Source organism: Mobula hypostoma, chromosome 19 (genome assembly GCF_963921235.1).
Source record: "Mobula hypostoma chromosome 19, sMobHyp1.1, whole genome shotgun sequence".
Lineage (NCBI taxonomy): Eukaryota > Metazoa > Chordata > Chondrichthyes > Myliobatiformes > Myliobatidae > Mobula > Mobula hypostoma.
The window spans coordinates 19,568,772-19,590,433 of NC_086115.1; the positions used below are offsets into that span (position 1 = coordinate 19,568,772).

Below are 21,662 nucleotides of genomic sequence, written 5' to 3' on the forward strand. Positions count from 1 at the left end.
AACTACATGTGCAAATGCTCCTTTCCTCTAGGTTATTCTGTACACTTTGTTGAGCCAAGAGCTCAGGGAAGATCCCGAGGCTGGATTTCTGCTTTACCTCAAGACCGGTGCCATGTATCCAGTACCAGGCAATCATATGGACAGGAGAGGTATCAAAAACTTACAAAATGCATATGACTCATGCTCAGTTTTTGTCAACATGGTGAAATGCTCTGCCATGTTGGCCATCACCAGTCCAGTCAGAGCCAATTAACCTGCTAACACTGTGTAATGTGGGAGGAAATCAGAGTACTCAGAGGAAATCTGTGTGGTCATAGAAAGAACATTCAGACAGGCAGTGGTGGGAATTGATCCCAGTTCTCTGGTGCTGTAACAGCATTACACTAACTGCTACGCTACCACCCACATCTTTCTGAAGATAATGTGTACTCATTAGATGTGGGACGAGGGACGCAGGATTGGGCTGGTAGATCAACAAATACATTCTCACAATTTAATTCTGACCAGTTGGCAAGGCACACATAAATCTAGAATAAATATGGCCGAATACATTGCGATAACCTTTACGATAAACTTTACGATAATCAAAAGAGAAAAAGGGGTAAAACTGTCAATGTGGCCATTTCAAACAAATTATCTTGAAAGAACTAATTATTCATTGGGAAATGTATAGGGCAGTTTTGTGTCTGTGAGTCTGACACCAAGGCAAGAGTTGGACCACAATAATAACCTTGACATTCATGAGTTTGAAAATGAAATAATCAGATAGGGGTAAGATATCTGATTTAGCTTGCCTTTCCTATTTGGAGTTGTATCAATGCTGGCCTTTTCGTTGAAATGATAGCTTTTGAGTTTGTAAGAACTTAATAGGCAGTTTCATAAGAAGATTCTCGCCCTGTCTTCCTGTTGCAGTGGTGCACTATTTCTGTAAAGATGTGCAAACGACAATAGATTTATATGCTGCTTCTTCTGAGATTAAATTCCACCTGCCAGCAATGTACCCAATTTACCAGTTGATCCTTATCCTGCTTAACCTTGGACAACCTTGCTTGCTATCCACAATACCACCAGTTTTCATGTAATCTGCAAACTTACTAATCATCTCTTTGGCATTCACATTAAAGTTGTTAGTATATGTAAGAAATGGCAGAAGCTCCTGCACTGATCGCTAAGATTCATCACTCATCACAGACTTCCAGTCAGGAAAACATTCTCCCACCACTGGCCTTTGTTTCCTGCCTTATATAGTGCCTTTAAAAAGTATTGGGCCCCCACAAATATTTTCACATTTTACTGTCTCATTTTTGAAATTTAAAACATATTGAAGTATGATTTTTTTGAGCCAACCTACAAAACAATGTGCATCATTTCAAATCAAAAGAAAAATTCCAAAACCTCTTAACAATTTACAAAAAATTAAAAACCAAAATAATGAGGCAAAAAGATACTCATTCCCTTTGTAATTGCTACAGTATCTTTCCTCAGGTGCAATATATTACCTTACCAACTTGCCCAATTTGTTGATGTAGAAAATTGGAGGATTACCTGTTTTCAAATAATTAATAGGAATAAATAGGTCCTCTCTCTGTAAGATCCAACAGTGTGGTAGATCTTCAACAGACCAAACCAAATTGAAGTCAAAAGAGCATTCAGGACAAGTAAGGGAAATGATAATAGAGAAGCACAGATCTAGGGAAGGGTACAACACCATCTCAAAAGCACTGAACATACCTCAGAGCTCAGTGCAATGCATTGTGAAATAGTGGGGAAAGATATGAGACTACAACCACGTTGCTTGGGTCAGGCTGCTCCTCTAAGCTTAGTTGCCAGAGAAGAATGGCAACTAGTAAGAGAGGTTACCGTAATGCCAGCAGTTGACACGTAAAATGCTGGATGAACTTAGCAGGCCAGGCAGTTAAATCTACTCCCCGTCTTTTTTTCTCTAGTCCTGCTGAAGGGTCTCGACCCGAAATGTCGACTGTACTTTTTTTCCATAGATGCTGCCAGGCCTGTTAAGTCCCTCCTGCATTTTGTGTGTGTTGCTTGGATTTCCATCATCTGCAGATTTCCTCTGAGTGAGCTGCTGAAGTCAGTGGCTGCAACTGGAGATGAAGTTCATGGCTCCACAATCTCTAAGGTTTTGCACAAAATGTGTATTTATGGGAAAGTGGCAAAGAAGCAGGTCTGGTTAAAAAAGAGCATATCCTTGCCTGTAAAAACTTTGCAAAGCGTCACTTAGAAAATCCTGTAAAGATGTGAAAGAAGGCCTTGTGGTTGGATGAAATTAAAGTGGAACTTTTTGACCTCAACACTAAGCAGTACGTGTGGCATAAATCTTAACACTGCACATCAGCCAGGTAACATCACCCCTATTATAAAGCATGGTGGAGGAAGTATCATGCTATGGAGTGATTTTCAACAGCAGGGACTGGAAATCTGGTCAGAATTGATGGGAAGATAAGTGCTGCTAAATACAGAGAGATCCTGGATTAAAAACCTGCCAGCTTCTGCCAGAAAGCTTAAACTGGGGAGGAAGTTAATCTTTCAGAACGATAATGACCCAGAGCACACTGCCAGAGAATCATGGAGTGACTTCAAATGAAGAAAATTGACGTTCTTGATAGCTCTAGTCAAAGTCTGACCCTATCAGACATCTCTGGCAGTACTGAGCAAAGGGGTATGAATACTTTTGAACTGCTGACATTTCAGGTTTGGAATTTTTAGTTTCTCATGCTTTAAAAATTTCCCTGTTTTTTGGGCTTTAGTGTGGGGAGAAAAGGATCACGTGATTCACAAATAAAAATTCTCAGTTAAATTGATCAAAATTCATGGTTGTAACACTCACTTATGTGAACAAACAATTGGGGGCTAAATAGTTTTATAAGGCACTGTAGAGACAAGCCCTCTGTCCCATAGGATCCTTGTTGCATTTATTCCACCCACGTTCTCTTCAGCCTCTAAATTCTACTTACACAAGGATCAACTCAGTGTTGATTGAACTACCAACTAATCTGTCTTTGGGATGTGGAAGGAAATCCATGGGGTTACAGGGCAAACTCCACACAAAGTGCACCTGAGGTCCGATTGAACTTGGGATTCTGTGAGGCAGCTGCTCTACCATTGTGCTGGCCTTTCAAGATGATAGCTAATTCGGTATTTTTTTGAAAGTATTGTAGTGTAGGGAACTCACAACATGATTTCCAAACACCAGAAATAGCATTTGATAATTTTAGTAAAGTTAGATGTTTATTGTAAAATAAATGTCATATACTGTACTCTTCTATATAAAAAAAAGTTCTATTTATCAGATATAGTTTTTCTCACAAGCATCTGCTCCCATTCTATCTTTTGCCTAAGTCCTCTCTTGTTCAATTACCCTTCCCCAATTTAGGACCTAACTTGAGGACCAAACTCATTCCTTTCTATAACTACCTTGAAACTTACAGAATGTTGTTACTGCTTCCAAGGTGCTGATTTCCTTTTGAGAGATTATTAGCTGAACCCTTGCACTATTTGCTTCCCCTTAAATGTTTTTTTTGTGTGGTGTTCTCTCATCTCCTTCCTTTCGGTTCCTTTGGTGTGCCCAATTCACTAAATGTGTTATCTCGCATATTTTCCACATCATTGATACTCCCTAGCAAGTCCAGTTGCTCTGTGCAGTCTGACGGTAGCTGTAGTTGAACGCACTTCCAACAGGATACTCATCATGGACATTAGAAATGTTCCTGATCTCCCACAAACTGTAGGAGGAGAATATTTAGTGTTCATGTTCTTTGTCAGCAGTCCTTTCTATTAAGAAGGAGGGAAGAAACCTTGCCTGATCTCCATTTGTCTTTCTTGCCCAAACCCGCACTTTGAAATCATAGTCCCTTACAAAATATCACAAATGACCTGACTTGGTCCATCCAAGCAGAGTCCACTGCCAAGAAGGCCCACCAGCGCCTTTACTTCCTGAGAAAGCTAAAGAAATTTGGCCTGTCCCCTAAAACCCTCACTAATTTTTATAGATGCACTGTAGAAAGCATTCTTCTAGGGTGCATCACAACCTGGTATGGTTTTTTTTTTGCAGGTTAAATGAAAACATAATATTGGTAATATTAAGTATACCAGGCAATACTGGTGGAAAGAGTTAACATTTCAAGTAAATGACCTTGTATCAGAACTGGGAAATGATGGAGGAAATAGGACTAGAGCTTCAGGAAAGGGAATACGGGAGGGGAGAACAAAGGGGAAAGCGTTAAAGGGAATATTGCAAGAGGACTGAAAAGACAAGTAAGGCAATACAAAAATGTAACGTCTTCTGTTTCTCCTTTAGATTTCCAGCATCCACAACATTTGCTTTTGTATTTTATCTAAAGCTGTTCCTGTTTTGTTCTTTATCTAGAATTGTTGAAGCTAAGGAATCAGCTGGCTTTCTATTTGATGAGTGGCATAGTATGGACAGAGCAGAAGAAAACCTGTTACCCTGCCCTGTTACCTCCAGTCATCAGTGACAAACAGGCTTGCACATTCTGCTCACAGCGACGTAATTGCGCTTTATACAGCAGGTATGTCCTGTCCGTGGGGTCGTATCAGAAAATGCCAGCAAGTTCAAAATGTGAAGATGTGTGTAATGATGGGAAAAGGGAGACCAAGTGCGTGATTCCTAAAAACCCAAGAGACTGTCCAATTATTTGAGTGCTGAAGAATGGAATGTGTCTGGAAGCTACGATGGGAGGTTGCAGCGTAGCATTTGAAAGAGTTTGTGTAATATGGGGTCTTGAAAGGAAAAGGAAGGATTGCATATATGTGCAGCCCTCATGATGTCTTGACTTCCTTAAGTACATCAATAGAGATTGTTATGCTTTGAAGTGTATTTGCTGATGGAGTAAATTAAACATGATTTTGTGACAGTCTTCACAAAGAGGTTGAAAGTAATATCCTAGTAATTGCTGTAGATCTGGAACTGGAAGGGATAGAAAAAAATGAAAATTACGATCACCAGGGCAGTGGTAGTGAGTAAATTGTTGGAGTTCCAAGCTGTCGAGTCTCTAGGCCCTGATGGACTTCATGCAAGGGTCTTGAAATATATGGCTGGGTGAGATATTTGATATTCATGTCGTCTTTGAGCTGAAAGAAAATTTAAACCTGTTTCTTTCTGCAGATGGTGCCTGACCTACTGTTTGTAACATTTGAGTTTATATTTCAGATTCTGGCATGTGTATTTTGGTTTTGATTTTTCATGCATTGATTTTAATTTTTCTATGTTCGCTGGGTTTGAGGAAGTTTCCATTAAACTGAAAATAACAAAAGTTATTTCTTTATTCCAAAAAAAGGTAGGAAGCAGGAAAGTAGATCGAGAACCTGTCAGTGCTCTGCTGCTGTAGCCCATGCACTTTAAAGTTCAGAGACACTCTTCTGCACACCACTGTCGTAATACCTGGTTATTTGAGCTATTGTCACCTTCCTGTATGCTTGAACCAGCTTGGCCATTCTCCTCTGACCTCTCTGATTATGAAGGTGTTTTCACCCACTGACTGAATATGTTTTGTTTTTCATTCTCTGAAAACTCTAGAGACTGTTGTGCATGAAAATTCAAGGAGATCGGCATTTTCTGAGATACTGAAATACTGTCTGGCATTAACAATCCATCCATAGTCAGAGTCACTTAGATCACATCTCTAGACCATGCATTCAGTTTTAGCCACATGATTGGCTGATTAGATATTTGCATTAATGAGCAGGTGTACCCAAAAAAAGTAGTCATTGAGTGTATAAGCCAATTATCTTAAAATAGACCATGAGGAAAATGTCAGATCAATGGATGCCCTGAAATACGAGGATAATTGGGCAGAGACAACATGGTGCAAATATTCAAGAGACTGTAAGTCCCGCTGCTGCAATCACTTGTGGCTGCAAAGTCAATGTGGTTTTGCAGAAGGCAATCCATATTTGACCAGCTTATTAGAGTCCTTTGAAGAAGTATTATGCATTGTATTTAAATGGGAAATCATTGGATGTCCCAAGATTTGCGGAGGATTTGATACATTCTTCATGAAAGGTTATTGCAAGTATTAAAGCTTGTAACATTGGAGGTGACATTGGTGTGGATACAAGATTGGGAGCTAGCGGGAAATAGTGAGTAGGCATAAAAGGATCTTTTTCTGTTTGGAAAGTTGTACTGAGTCCTGCCACAGTTAAGCAGTACTGAAACTCCAGCTTTTTACCATTTATACAAATTAATTGGGTGATGGCAGTGAGGTATGATTGCTATATTTGTACTAGATGGCACAAGTGACACAGCTAGTAGAGCATAACCTTGTTGCTTCATCAACCTGGGTCCAATCCTGAGCAGCTGCACTGTCTGCCAAGTTTGCATGTTCTCCCTGTGACTGTGTGGATTTCCTCTGGGTGCTTCGGTTCCCTCCCACATCCCCAAAATATGCAAGTTAGATAGTTAATTGGCCATTGCAAATTGCCCCTTGTGTTTAGGTAAGTGGTAGAATCTGTGAGGGGTTGAGGGGAAGTGGAGAGAACAAAATAGGGTTAGCACAGCATTAGTATAAATTTGATGTTTGATAGTTGGCTCAGGCTCGAATTTAAAGTTCAAAGTAAATTTATTATCAAAGTGCATGTGTGTATGTCAGAATATACTACCATGAAATTCATTTTCTTGTGGCTAGTCACGGTAAATACAAAGAAACAATAGAATCAATGGAAAAAAAACTACACGCAAACAAAGATGGACAAACAATCAATGTGCAAAAGATGACAAATTGTGCAAATACAAAAAGAAAAGCAAAATAATAATATTAGGTAAATAGGTAATATTGAGAACCTGAGTTGTAGAGTCCTTGAAAGTGAGTCCATAGGTTGTAGGTTTGGGTGGATAAAGTTATCCACTCCGGTTCAGGAACCTGATGGTTGAGGGGTAATAAGTGTTCCTGAATCTGGTGGTGTGGGACCTAAAGCTCCTGTACCTCCTTCCTGATGGCAGTAGCAAGAAGAGTGCATGGCCTGGATGGTGGGAGTCCTTAATGATGGATGCTGCTTTCTTGAGACAGCTTTCCTTGTAGATGTGCTCAATGGGGTACGAAGGGCTTTACCTGTGATAGAGCGAGCTGCACCATTACCTTTTGTAGGCTTTTCCATCCAAAGGCATTGGTGTTTCCATACCAGATCCTGACGCAGCCAGTCTGTATACTCTCCACCATGCATCCATAGAAGTTTGTCAAACTTTTAGATGACATTCTGAATCTTTGCAAACTTCTAAGAAATTAGAGGCACTACTGTGCCTTTGTACTAATGGCACTTACATGCTGGACACAGGACAGATACTTTGAAATGATAATACTGAGGAATTTAAAATTACTGACCATCTCCACCTCTGCTCCCTTGATGAGGACTGGCTCAAGGACCTCCGGTTTCCTCTTCCTGTGGTCAATAATCAGCTCTTTGGTTTTGCTGACATTGAGTGAGAGGTTGTTGCTATGGTATCATTCAGCCAGATTTTCAATTTCCTCCCCATCTGCTGATTTGTCATTGCCTTTGATTTGATTAACAATAGTGGTGTCATCAGGAAACCTAAATATGGCATTGGAGCTGTACTTAACCTCATAGTCAAAAGTTTAAAACAAGTAGAGCAGAGGCTGAGCACACAGCTTTGTGGTGCACCTGTGCTGATGGTGATTGTGGATTGATTGGATCTGCAAGTGAGGAAATTGAGGATCCAGTTGCACAAGGAAGTATTGAGGCCAAGGTCTTGGAGCTTATTGATTAGTTTTGAGTGAGGGAATGATGGTATTGAATGCAGAGCTGTAGCCAATGAAGAGCATCCTGATGTATGCATCTTTATTGTCCTGATGTTCCAGTGCTGAGTGAAGAGCCAATGAAATACCATCTGCTGTTGACCTGTTCTGACTGTAGGAAAATTGTAGTGGATCCAAATCGCTCCTCAGGCAGGAGATGAAATGCTTCATTACCAACATCTCAGAGAACTTCATCACAGTAGATGTAAGTTTCACTGGACAATGGTCATTGAGGCATGTCGATGGACTGTGGGAGGAAACCGGAGTGTCCAGAGGAAATCCACGTGGTCATGAGGAGAACGTACAAACTCCTTACAGATGCTGTTGGACTTGAACTCCGAACTCTGACATCCTGAGCTGTAGTTGTATCGTGCTAACTGCTACACTACTGTGGCACTCTTAAACCCAAACTTGTGACTCTTAAGATGAGGTTGCCATGTACTGAGCCATGACTGTGTCATCTTAGTTACAGAACTGTACAGTATAAATGCCCACTCTGTTGTTGCCATTTTTCCCTATTGGCACTAATCCCATTAAGACCATAAGCCATAGGAGCAAAATTAGGCCATTTGGCCCATTGAGTCTGTTCTTCCTTTTGATTATGGTTGTTGTATTATCCCTCTCAACTCCATTGATTCTCTTGCCTTTCCCCATTACCTTTGCCACCCCTAAAAATCAAGAATCTATCAACCTCCTCTTTAAATATACCCAAATGACTTGGCCTCCACAGTTGTCTGTGGCAAAGAATTCCACAGATTCCCCAGCCTCTTGCCAAAGAATTTCTTCCTCGTCTCTTTCTAAAGGGACATCCTTGTATTCTGAGGCTGTGCCCTCTGGTCCTAGCCTCTCCCACTCTACAAAACATCCTTTCCACGTCTGTCCTTTCATTATCTGATACATTTCAATTAGATTCCCTTCATTCTTCCAAGGTCCAGCAAGTACAGGCTCAAAGCCATCAAATGCTCCTCATATGTTAACCCTTTCATTCCTGGGATCATTCTCGTGAACCTCCTCCAGATCCATTCCAACACCAGCACAATTTTATCAGTTGAGGGGCCAAAACTGCTGTCAAAAATTCAAAGGCGGTCTGACCAATGCTTTTTAAAGTGTCAGCAATTCATCTGTGCTTTCATATTCTAGTCCTCTTAAGATGAATGCTAACTCAATCTACAAGCTAACTGTGAAACAATGAAATTTCAAGGATGGTGAGTGTGCAGTATACAGAAAACAGAAATGATGGGACAAATGCTGCAGGCATCTGTGAATAAGGCATTGATTACAAGTTCAATTTATTGTTATTCTACAGGGCAGTGGAACAAGAAATGGAGGAATATTTTGTGCCCGCAGATGTGAGACCGATTCTGCAGCAGGAAGTTCAGCACTTGGAACCTATGCATCTGCAGTACTTTAGGCACTGGTACCTCCTCTGTGTTCTGGAGGCACATGCAATTGACAGCAAGGGAGGGTCCAAAAACATCTGGATGCACTCTGCAGAAAGCAGGTGAGTTAGAATGTAGGAGCTCTGTGGGAAGGATGAAGGAGATACAATACTTTGGAGCAAAAGTAATGTTCAAGCATTTTGAAATTTTAGGGTGTGACATAGAGAAGGTTTTCTCTGATTTGTATGCTGACTTCACGATTTAACTGTCAAAGAGTCAAAGCTCATTCCATGTACATACCTCCTTCAGTATGAAGGAGAAGATGCCCCTCAGATCCCTTTCAAATCTGTCACTCTCACCTTAAAGCTATGCCCTCTAATTTTTCGTTCTCCTTCCCTGGGAAGAAAGGCAATGTGCATATTCTCTATCTATACCCCTCATGATTTTTTTAATACATCTCTGCTAACCTCTCAGTCTCCTATTTTCCAAGGAATGAATGCCTAGCCAGGCCCTTCAGCGCGCAGCATCTTGTCAATCTATCTGCTCTAGTTTATTGTCCATTTTGATACTGTCTTTCCTATAACAGGGAGACCAAGACTACATAAAACTCCAAGTGTGGTCTCAACATCTTGTACATCTGCAACACAATGTTCAAAGTAAATTTATTATTGAAGTACATATATGTCACCATTTTCTACCCTGAGATTCATTCTCTTGCAGAGATTCACAGTAAATACAAAGAAGGAATGGAAAATATTTCATGAAATACAAACAGAGACAGGAAAACAGCTATTGTGCAAATACAAATAAATAAATATTGAGAACTTAAGCTGTAGATCCTTGAAAGTGAGTCCATAAGTTGTGGAATCAGTTCAGTGTTGGGGTGAGCAAAGTTATCCTCACTGGTTCCGGAGCCTGATGATTGTACGGTAATAGCTGTTCCTAAACCTGGTGGTGTGGGACCTAAGATTCCTTTACCCCCTTCATTGGTCTGATTGATGAAGACACTGTGTGAAGCACCTTCATTACTATCCTGTCTACCTGTGATGGCACATTCTGTGAGCTATATATTTAATGTCAAGTGGATGTTCTCCAAAAATGGGGTGCATGGAGGTATGGCAATATCTTTCTCAGCAACTTAAAATTCTCTTTCCTTGTGGCATTGATGTTTTCCTGTGGACTCAATATTTGTATCCAAATCTCGGCCCTTACTTTTTTAAAAGCCTTTCTGGGCAATGAAGGATCGGGCAGCCTCTAGAGCAGAGCTCATTTCTCCAGTGACCTGGATTCAGTCCTGGCCTGAGATAGGTAGGGCTTCCAAGTTCTCCCTATAACTGCGTGGGTTTTCTCTAAGTGTTTTAGTTTCATCCCAAATCCCAGAGACATGAATTGGTAGGGTAATTGGCCACCTTTAAACTGTGCCTAGTATGTAGCTAAGTGGTAGAATCTGGGAGAAATTGGTGGCAGTATGGGGAAAGTAAACAAAAAGTGGGAGTCAGCCGCTGTGGAAATGGATAAGCAGTCAACGTTTCGGCCTGAGACCCTTCATCGGAACTGGAAAGGAAATGGGAAGACTCCAGAATAAAAAGGTGGGAGAAGGAGAACGAGGGCAAGCTAGAAGGTGATAGGTGAAGCCAGGTGGGTGGGAAAGGTAAATAGCTGGAGAAGAAGGAATCTGATAGGAGAGGAGAGTGGACTATAGGAAAAGGGAAGGAGGGGTATGGGGGAGGTGATAGGCAGATGAGGAGAAGAGGTAAGAGGCCAGAGATGGGGAAAAGAAGAGGGAAGAGGGGCTGGGGGAAAAAATTACCGGAAGGAGAAATTGATGTTCAAGCCATCCGGTTGGAGGCTACCTAGACGGAATATGAGGTGGTGCTCCTCCACCCTGAGAGTGGCCTCATTGTGGCAAAAGAGGAGGCCATGGACTGCCATGCCAGAACAGGAATGGGGATAAGATTTAAAATGTTTGGCCACGGGGAAATTTTGGTTTTGGCAGATGAATCAGGGATGCTTAACAAAATGGTCCCCCGACTTATGTCTGGTCTCATCAAAAGATCCAATCAGTTCTCCTCCATTACCACCCTCCTCTGTCTGGCAGAATTGCTCATTACTCTCAAAAATTTCTCTTTCAGCTCCTTCCACTTTCTCCAAGCTCAAGGTGTAGCCATGGGCAGCCACATGGGCCCCAGCTATGGCTGCCTTTTCGTTGATTACGTGAAACAGTCCATGTTCAAGCCTTCCCATGCTCCTCAACTCAATGATGACTGCATTGATGTTGTTTCATGCACCCATACTGAGCTCATCAATTTCATCAACTTTGCTTCCAACTTCCACCCTGCCCTTAACTTCACTTGATCCATTTCTGACATCTCTCTCCCCTTTCTCGATTTCTCTGCCTCCATCTCTGGAAACAAACTGTCTACCAGCATCTTTTATAAACCTACCGATTCCCACTGCTATCTTGACCATACCGCTCCCCACCCTGTCTTCTGTAAAAATGCTATTCCTTGTTTTCAGTTCCTTTGTCTCCTCTGCATCTGTTCCCAGGATGAAGCTTTCCCTTCTATGTCCTCCTTCAAAGAACGGTGTTTCCCTTCCTCCATCGTTGATGCTGCCCTCACCCGCAGCTCTTCCATATCCCAGACATCTGTGCTCACCCCATCTTCCCGCTGTCTGAATAAGGATAGAGTTCCTCCTGTCCTCACCTCCCACTCCATGAGCCTCTGCATCGAACACATTATTCTCTGTAATTTCTGCCATCTTCAACAGGACCCTACCACTAAACACATGCTTACCTCTTACCCCTCCCCCCCCCATTCTCTGCATTCCGCAAGGTTTGCTACCTCTGTGATTTCCTTGTCCTTTCGTACCTTCCCAGTAATCTCTCTACTGGCACAAATCCCTGCAAATGACAGAAATGCTATGCCTGTCCATTCATCTCCTCCCTTCAGGGTCAGGGTCCCAAACAGACCTTCCAAGTAAAGCAACACTTCACCTGCAAATCTGTTGGGGTTATCTGTTGTCTCTGGTGCTCTCAATGTAGCCTCCTCTGCATTAGTGAGACCCAGCATATATTGGGGGAACCACTTTATTGAGCACTTCTGCTCTACCTGCCAGAAGTGGAAATTTTGGTGGTCAACCATTTTAATTCCTATTCCTTTTCCCCGTTTCAACATGTCAGTCTTTGGCCTCCTTGTTTGCCACAACGTGGCCACTTTCAGGGTAGAGGAGCAACACCACATATTCTGTCTAGGTGGCCTCCAGCCTGATGATATAAACGTTGATTTCTCCTTCCAGTAATTTCTTCCTTCCTCCCTCTTCCCTCTTTCTATTCCCCACTCTGGCTGCTTACATCTTCTCACCTGCCTTTCACCTCCCCCGGGTGTCCCTCCTTCTTTCTCCTAGGGTCCACTCTCCTTTCCTATTAGATTTCTTCTTCACCAGCCCTTTACCTTTCCCACCCACCTGGCTTCAACTATCACCTTCTAGCTTGTTCTCCTTACCCTCCCCTCACCTTTTTATTCTGGCGTCTTCCCCCTTCCTTTCCAGTCCTGATGAAGTACCTCAGCCCGAAACATTGACTGTTTATTCATTTTTATAGATGCTGCCTGACCTGCTGAGTTCCTCTAGCATTGTGTGTGTGTTGCCCTGGATTTCCAGCATCTGCAGAATCTCTTGTGTTTAAAAAGTAGGTTTAGTTATTCTTCCTGTAAATGGTTGATTGATGATGGGCCAATTGGCCTATTTCTGTGCTGTACAAATGATCCTTTTTCTCTGATTAGAGGACATTGATAACAGAACATAGATTAGAGAGTAGAGTTTTACTGAGGTAGTCAAACTTCAGATGCAGTCTATAGGTGAATGGGTGACCATGAGGAGAAGTAAGAACAGAAGGCAGATAGTGCAGGATTCTGCTGTTGTCGTGGCTCTCACTTATAGATATACGTGTTTGGATATAGCACCAGGAGACGGGTCAGTGGCACCGTGCTCAACTCTGAAGCAAAGAAGGGAAAGGTCAAGTCAGACAGCAATAATGATGGATTTGGCATGACATCTAAAATTTTGACCAACTTCTATAGATGTGTGGTAGTGAGAATATTGACTGGTTTCATCACAGCCTGTTATGGAAACAAAAATGTCTTTAAATGGAAAATCCTACAAAAAGTAGTAGATATAAGACCATAAGACAAAGGAGCAGAAGTAGACCATTCGGCCCATCGAGTCTGCTCCGCCATTTTATCATGAGCTGATCCATTCTCCTATTTAGTCCCACTCCCCTGCCTTCTCACCATAACCTTTGATGCCCTGGCTACTCAGATACCTATCAATCTCTGCCTTAAATACACCCAATGACTTGGCCTCCACTGCTGCCCGTGGCAACAAATTCCATAGATTCACCACCCTCTGACTAAAAAAATTTCTTCGCATTTCTGTTCTGAATGGGCGCCCTTCAATCCTTAAGTCATGTCCTCTCATACTAGACTCCCCCATCATGGGAAACAACTTTGCCACATCCACTCTGTCCATGCCTTTCAACATTCGAAATGTTTCTATGAGGTCTCCCCTCATTCTTCTAAACTCCAAGGAATACAGTCCAAGAGCGGACAAACGTTCCTCATATGTTAACCCTCTCATTCCCAGAATCATTCTAGTGAATCTTCTCTGTACCCTCTCCAACATCAGCACATCCTTTCTTAAATAAGGAGACCAAAACTGCCCACAGTACTCCAAGTGAGGTCTCACCAGCGCCTTATAGAGCCTCAATATTACATCCCTGCTCCTATACTCTATTCCTCTAGAAATGAATGCCCAGACCATCACAGGTTCCCTCCCCACCATTGCAGGAAAGCAGCATCCATTATCAAGGACCCCCGCCACCCAGGTCATGCTGCCTTCTCACTGTTGCCATCAGGAAGAAGGTACAGGAGGCTCAGGACCCTCACCTCCAGGTTCCGAAACAGTTATTACCCCTGGCTCTTGAACCAGAGGTGATAACTTCATTCGCCCCATCGCTGAACTGTTCCCACCACCTATGGACTCGCTTTCCAGGACTCTTCATCTCATGTTCTTGATATTTATTGTGTGTGTGTGTGTTTATTTATTGTTGTCTTTTGCACGTTGGTTCTTTGTCCATCCTGTTTGGTGGAGTCTTTTGTTGCTTCTGTTGTGCAGGTAAAGTCGAGAATCAGAATAAGGGTTATTACCACCGACGTATGTTGTGAAATGTTTTGTTTTGCAGCAGCAGTACAGTACAACACATAAAAAATTACTATAAATTACAAGAAGAAAATTTTATAAATAGGTGCAAAAAAAGCAAAGTAGCGAGGTAGTGTTGATTGACTATTCAGAAATCTAATTGCAGAGGGAAAGAAGCTATTCCTAAAATGTTGAGTGTGTACCTTTGGTCTCCTGTATCTCCTTCCTGATGCTAGTAATGAGAAGAGAGCATGTCCCGGATGGTAAAGGTCCTTAATGATCGATGCTGTCTTCTTGAAGCATTGTTTTTGAAGATGTCACAGTCAGGATCACGTTTAATATGTCTGAAATTTGTTGTCCTTAATGGTGGGGAGGCTGGTGTGTATGATGGATCTGACTGAGTCTTCAACCAGTTTTGATTCTGTGCACTGGAGCTGCCATATTGCTGATGTAACCAGTCAGAATGCTCTCCACAGTAAAAATTTGCTAGAATCTTTGATAACATGGCAAATCTCAAAATCGTAATGAAGTGGCAGCCTCTCAGACTTACAGACATCGGGCCATTAACTTCGGACTTTGCCCCAGGGCTTGCCAATCACAGGATTGACCTTCGAGCCTGAATTTCAATATCAGGAAAGGCGAGAACTAAAGATTGGGAATTTTAACTCAATGAGCATTTTTGCTTAGGAAATTTTCAAAGGTGTTGAGTAACCCCTCGAATCTCACGGAATTAAAATCTAACATGACAAACACAATTCCAGTTTGTCTGATTTTTGTCCTAAAGCAGTAACTGTAGGGGTTGCTTCCTAGTTACCTGTGCTGTATCCAGTTCCCCTCTAAATCGAGGAAACCTTTTAAATCTTTATAAAAAGAGAACCCTTCTCTATTGGAAAAGCATGTTGGAAATTTTCCACAATGTAAAGATGATGTAATGACCTGAATGTCCATTAGCTAGCATTGCACCAATCAACTTCTGTATTAGTAAACATGAAGGAAATTTTACACAAGTGCTACATTAGTGTGGTAATATTAATTTATCTTTGATTCAAAACAAGATGATTATAATTATTTTGACACTGTATATTGATATTCTGATGTTTTCTTTCAATAGAGAATTGCAAGGTTGGTGTGTTGCTAATCTAGTGCGGAGTGGTTGTGTACAAACTGTTTCTGATGGACAATATCAACATCAGTTCACACGAAAAAGTGGGTGCATTTCGAAAACTGCATTAATAGTTGGAGACAGGGTTGTAGTAAGTGGTCAGGAGAAAATGCTGTTTGCTGTGTCCTCGGGTTATGTCACTGAAATCAACGCCTCGCTGATTACCTGTTCATTGGATCGGTAAGAGCTCTGTTTTTAAATTTTAATAAATTTAGAAGAGGAATTATAGCAGATCCAACAAAGCGATTTAGATCAGTATTTGTCATGTACATCTGCAACTTTCTTTGAATGAAATATTTCTTAATCATTTTAGATCAAATTTTTGCACTGAAGCTAGGAGCTTGTTGCTTAATGTGAATATAACACAGCATTTCCAAGATTAATTTTTAAATTTAAGCCACTGGAAAGAACTTGAGGCCATGGTACAAAATTATTATGTTTCTATTTTAAAATCCCTAACAGTACTCAGTATTGGAAAACTTGTTGCTTAGGTTGCAAGGTTTAAGTAAGTACTTATGAAGCAAAGGCATGTCGAATAAACTCTCCTCAGGCTTCCAGCCGGGTACAGGTATTGATTATAATCGACATCTCAATGACAAACCGTGCCATTTTCAAGGATGATGCTTGGGCATGTCTAGTCTGGTGGTATTTAACCCCCCCCCAGTAGAAAATGAATGGTCCCAACATCGTGTAACACCACTAGTCACAGGCAGCCAAGCAGAAAAGAACCCCTCTTTTCCACGAGATATACCCCAGGCTACTGCAGGAAGTGAGGGAGGAGATTGCTGAGCATTTGGCGATGATCTTTGCATCATCAATAGGGATGGGCGAAGTACCAGAGGGTTGGAAGGATGCAAATATTGTTCCCTTGTTCAAGAAAGGGAGTAGAGATAACCCAAGAAATTATAGACCAGTGAGTCTTACTTCAGTTGTGGCAGGTTGTTGGAGAAGATTCTGAGAGGCAGGATTTATGAGCATTTGAAGAGACATAATCTGATTGGGGATAGTCAGCATGGCTTTGTCAAGGGTTGGTCGTGCCTTACAAGCCTGATTGAATTCTTTGAGGATGTAACAAAACACATTGATGAAGGTAGAGCAGTGGATGTAGTGTATATGGATTTCAGTAAGGCATTGATAAAGTTCCCCGTGCCAGGCTCATTCAGAAAGTAAGGAGGCATGAGATCCAAGGAGACCTTGCTTTGTGAGTTCAGAATTGGCTTGTTTACAGAAGGCAAAGGGTGGTTGTAGATTGTTCGTATTCTTCATGGAGGATGGTGACCAGTGGTGTTCTGCAGGGATCTGTTCTGGGACCCCTGCTCTTTGTGATTTTTATAAATGATCATGGATTATGAAGTAGAAGGGTGGATTAGTAAGTTTGCTGATGACACAAAGGTTGGGAGTGTTGTGGATAGTCTGGAGGATTGTCAGAGGCTACAGTGGGACTTCGATTGAATGCAGAACAGGGCTGAGAAGTGGCAGATGGAGTTCAACCCAGATAAGTGTGAAGTGATTAATTTCACTAGTTCAAACTTGAAGGCAGATCTTGGAGTTTGTGTCCATAAGACACTCAAAGCTGCTATGCGGGTTGACAGTGTTGTTAAAATGGTGTGATGGCCTTCATCAACTGTGAGATTGAGTTCAAGAGCCGTGAGATAATGTTACAGCTATATAAGACCGTAGTTGGACCCTACTTGGAGTACTGTGTTCAGTTCTGGTCACCTCAGTACAGGAAGGATGTGGATACTATAGAAAGAGTGTAGAGGAGATTTACAAGGATGTTGCTTGGATTGGATAGCATGTCTTACGAGAATAAGTTGAGTGAACTTGACCTTTTCTCTTTGGAGTGACGGAGGTTGAGAGGTGACCTGATAGCGGTGTATAAGATGATGAGAGGCATTGATTGTATGGATAGCCAGAGACTTTTCCTCAGGGCTAAAATGGCTAACACAAGGGGGCATAGTTTTAAGGTGCTTGGAAGTAGTTACAAGGGGGATGTCAGAAGTAAGTTTTTCACAGAGTGGTGGGTGCGTGGAATGCACTGCCAGCGGCGGTGGTAGAGGTGGATACATTCAGGTCTTTTAAGAGACTCTCAGATAGGTAAATGGAGCTTAAAAAATAGAGGGCTATATGGTAGGGAAATTCTAGGCAGTTTCTAGAGCAGGTTACGTGGTGAGTACAACATTATGGGCTGAAGGGCCTATAACGTGCTGGAGATTTCTATGTTCTATGTTTACTCTTAATAAATAATCCCATTCTTTGCTTCCTGCCAGTCAGCCAATCTTATATCCATGCTCGTATCTTTCATTTAATATCTTGGGCTCTTATTTTGTTAAGCAGCCTCATGTGCAGCATCTTGTCAAAGACCTGAAAATCCAAGTAAACAACATCAATTGACTCTTCTTTGTCTATCCTGCTTGTTATTTCCTCAAGAATTCCAACTGATTTGTCAGGGAAGGTTTCCCCTTTAGGAAACCATGCTGACTTTGGCCTATTTTATTAAGTGCTTCCAAGTACCCTGAAATCACATTCTTAAAAATAGACTCCAACAGCTTTTCAACCACTAAAATAAGTCTAACTGGTATATAATTTCCTTTCTTTTGTCTTCCCTTCTTGAAGAGTGTAATGACATTTGCAATTTTCCTGTCCTCTGCAATTTTCCAGAGTCCAGTGATTCTTGAAAGATCATTACTAATACCTCTACAATCTCTTCAGCTACCTCTTTCAAAACCCTGGGGTGTAGTCTATTTATCCAAGTGACTTGCCACCTTCAGACCTTTCAGCATTCCAAGCACCTTCTCCCTATTAGTAATAACTCCCCTTACACTCTTGAATTTCCGGCATACTGCTAGTGCTTTCCACTATGAAGACTAGTGCAAAATAATTATTAAGTCTGTCTGCCATTTCTTTGTCCCTCATTTCTACCTCTTCATTTTTAAGGTTGCGGTACATAATCTTCAAAATAATTACTGTTTGACTATAGGTACTATAGTGCATTCTGATTTGAACTAATAAATCCAGCAGCTACTCCTGCAGATGCTTCATCTAGGGCAAGAACCTGCCACATTATTGTTCAATATTTTATAACTTTAAACTAACTGTGTTGCTTTACGTGTGCTTAACTGCATTACTTTTTCAATCTTGGGGGAAGTTGAAAACTGCAATAATGAGAGAGGGAGCTCTCCTACACTACTGCTGTCAGGTTTGTTTGAATGACGATATTCACACACATTTCATCATGCTTTTCAGTCCAGCTTTCTTTGAGTGTTCTACGTTTATTGGGAGATTCTAAAGCTTTACTTTACTGTTCAGGAATCTCTCCAGACTCCCTCAGGAAACTGTCTTCAGACTTGATCAGGATGAAGGAGCTGGAAATATGAATGTTCATTTAGGAAATCTTTCCAAATTGATGGAAAAATCTGAAATCAGGTAAGGCACTGCTGTAAAGCAGGTATTGCAGTGTAATTTATGATTCACAGGGGTAGACTAGCTAATGTATTGTCTAGCTAATGAATGCATCAAATGGCCATAGCATAAGTTAGATACGAGGCATAATCATAATGTTTATAGCATGTATGAAACTTAGATATGTAGTCCTTTTCTTCCTCCTTTCACCTGATTGAAGAATGCTTGTTTTTTTTTGGTTCTGAGGTGACTGATGAGGTCAATATCAGAACTGCAAGTGCTTCCATAAGCAGGCAGAAAGTTAGGTGAGAGGAGATGTGTTCCTCCCCGACTACACAAGACTGCAGATGCTTTGCGTTGATAACATCTTGACTATCTTTTCTTTCTTTTCTTTTTAAATCTTTTTATTGAATAAGTATACAAAAAGGTAAGCCATATAAACATTAATACCATGTTAAAATATAATAAAATTACAGAAGGTATCAATACCAAAAAAAAATACTACAAACAATGTAATTTAAACATAAGAAACCAAGATAACATAATAGTATACTAAATTTTATATATATATCAATACAAAAAAAGAAAAAAAAAACCCCCCAAAAAAAACCCACCGTGCAACTAACTAAAAGCAAAGCAAAGCAATGGGCTAACTTGAAACCAAACAGAGTTAAACTTAAAATCACGTCCTCAATCCCGACCTCCATTAAAAACAGTGAAAAAAAACAAGAAGAGTATATATTACATTAAATGAAAATATCGAATAAAAGATCCCCAAGTCTGTTCAAATTTAAATGAAGAATCATAAAGGTTACTTCTAATTTTCTCCAGATTCAAACATAATATCGTCTGAGAGAACCAAAAAAAGGTAGTTGGAGCATTAAGCTCTTTCCAATGTTGTAAAATACATCTTTTCGCCATTAAAGTAAGAAATGCAATCATTCTACGGGCTGAAGGGGAAAGATTACTAGAAATTTTAGGTAGTCCAAAGATAGCAGTAATAGGGTGAGGAGAGATATCTATATTTAATACCTTAGAAATAATATTAAAAATGTCTCTCCAAAAAGTTTCCAAAGTAGGGCAAGACCAAAACATATGAGTTAAAGAGGCTATCTGCCCCGAACATCTATCACAAAAAGGATTAATATGCAAGTAAAAACGCGCTAACTTATCTTTGGACATATGTGCTCTATGAACAACTTTAAATTGAATTAGGGAATGTTTAGCACAAATAGAGGAAGTATTAACTAATTGTAAAATCTGCCCCCAATCATCCACAGAAATGGTAAGCCCCAATTCCTGTTCCCAATCTACCCTAATCTTATAAATGGAGCTTTCCTAAGTTTCATAATAATATTATAAATCATAGCCGATGTACCTTTCTGACATGGATTAAGGTTAATTATCGAATCTAAAATATATGTAGGAGGAAGCATTGGAAAGGAAGAAAGTATAGTACTTAGGAAATTTCTAACTTGTAAATATCTAAAAAAATGTATTCTTGATAAGTTATATTTATTAGATAATTGTTCAAAAGACATAAGGGAACCATCTAAAAATAAATCCAAAAACCGTAAAATACCCTTAGTCTTCCAAGTTTGAAAAGCGCGATCCGTAAAAGAGGGAGGAAAAAATATGTTACCTAAAATAGGAATTGCTAACCCGAATTGATTAAGATCAAAAAATTTTCTGAATTGAAACCAAATACGCAAAGCATATTTAACTATCGGGTTAGACACCTGCTTAAGGCGTTTCGAATCAAAAGGGAGAGAGGAACCTAAAATAGAGCCAAGTGTATAGCCCTGAACAGATTGTAGTTCCAATGCTACCCATTTAGGAATAGATAGTATATCCTGATCAAGTAACCAAAATTTCATATGTCGAATATTAATTGCCCAATAATAGAATCTAAAGTTAGGTAATGCTAAACCTCCATCTCTCTTAGCTTTCTGTAAATGTATTTTACCCAGTCTCGGATTTTTATTCTGCCAAATAAATGAAGAAATTTTAGAGTCAACTTTATCAAAGAAAAATTTTGGAACAAAAATTGGTAATGCCTGAAACACATATAAAAATTTTGGCAAAAAAAACATCTTAACTGCATTAATACGACCAATCAAAGTTAAATATAAAGGAAACCATTTAGATGAAAGTTGAGTAATATGGTCTATTAATGGTAAAAAGTTAATCTTAAATAAATCTTTATATTTACAAGTAATTTTAATCCCAAGATAAGAAAAATAGTTATCAATCAATTTAAATGGAAATTTATAATATAAGGGAAGATGTTTATTAATCGGAAGGAGTTCACTCTTACTAAGATTTAATTTATAACCTGAAAAAAAACCAAATTGTGCTAATAATTCTAAAACAGCAGGAATGGATTTCTCAGGATTAGAAATATATAAAAGTAAATCATCAGCATAGAGTGATAATTTATGGGACTTTAATCCCCGAGTTATCCCAGTAATATTTGAAGATTCTCGAATGGCAATTGCAAGAGGTTCTAATGCAATATCAAATAATAGGGGACTAAGAGGACAGCCTTGTCGAGTACCTCGAAAAAGAGGAAAAAAAGGTGAGTTTAAAGAGTTAGTACGGACCGAGGCTACAGGGGAATGATATAACAGTTTAATCCAGGATATAAATTTCAAGCTAAAATTAAACATTTCAAGCACCTTAAATAAATAAGGCCATTCTACTCTATCAAAAGCTTTCTCGGCGTCTAAAGAAATA

The 21,662-nt window shown here is 40.3% G+C and overlaps 1 protein-coding gene across 1 annotated transcript in view; it reads left to right on the top strand.

The window, feature by feature from the left end:
• The window catches only part of dna2 (DNA replication helicase/nuclease 2), an 84,852-nt gene that overhangs the window by 38,613 nt on the left and 24,577 nt on the right, over positions 1-21,662 (top strand). Inside the window, exons 8-12 of the mRNA XM_063071483.1 lie at positions 32-149; positions 4,385-4,547; positions 9,094-9,288; positions 15,474-15,704; positions 18,834-18,950. Of these exons, the coding sequence (XP_062927553.1) occupies positions 32-149; positions 4,385-4,547; positions 9,094-9,288; positions 15,474-15,704; positions 18,834-18,950 (824 nt within the window). The remainder of the gene's footprint in view (positions 1-31; positions 150-4,384; positions 4,548-9,093; positions 9,289-15,473; positions 15,705-18,833; positions 18,951-21,662) is intronic.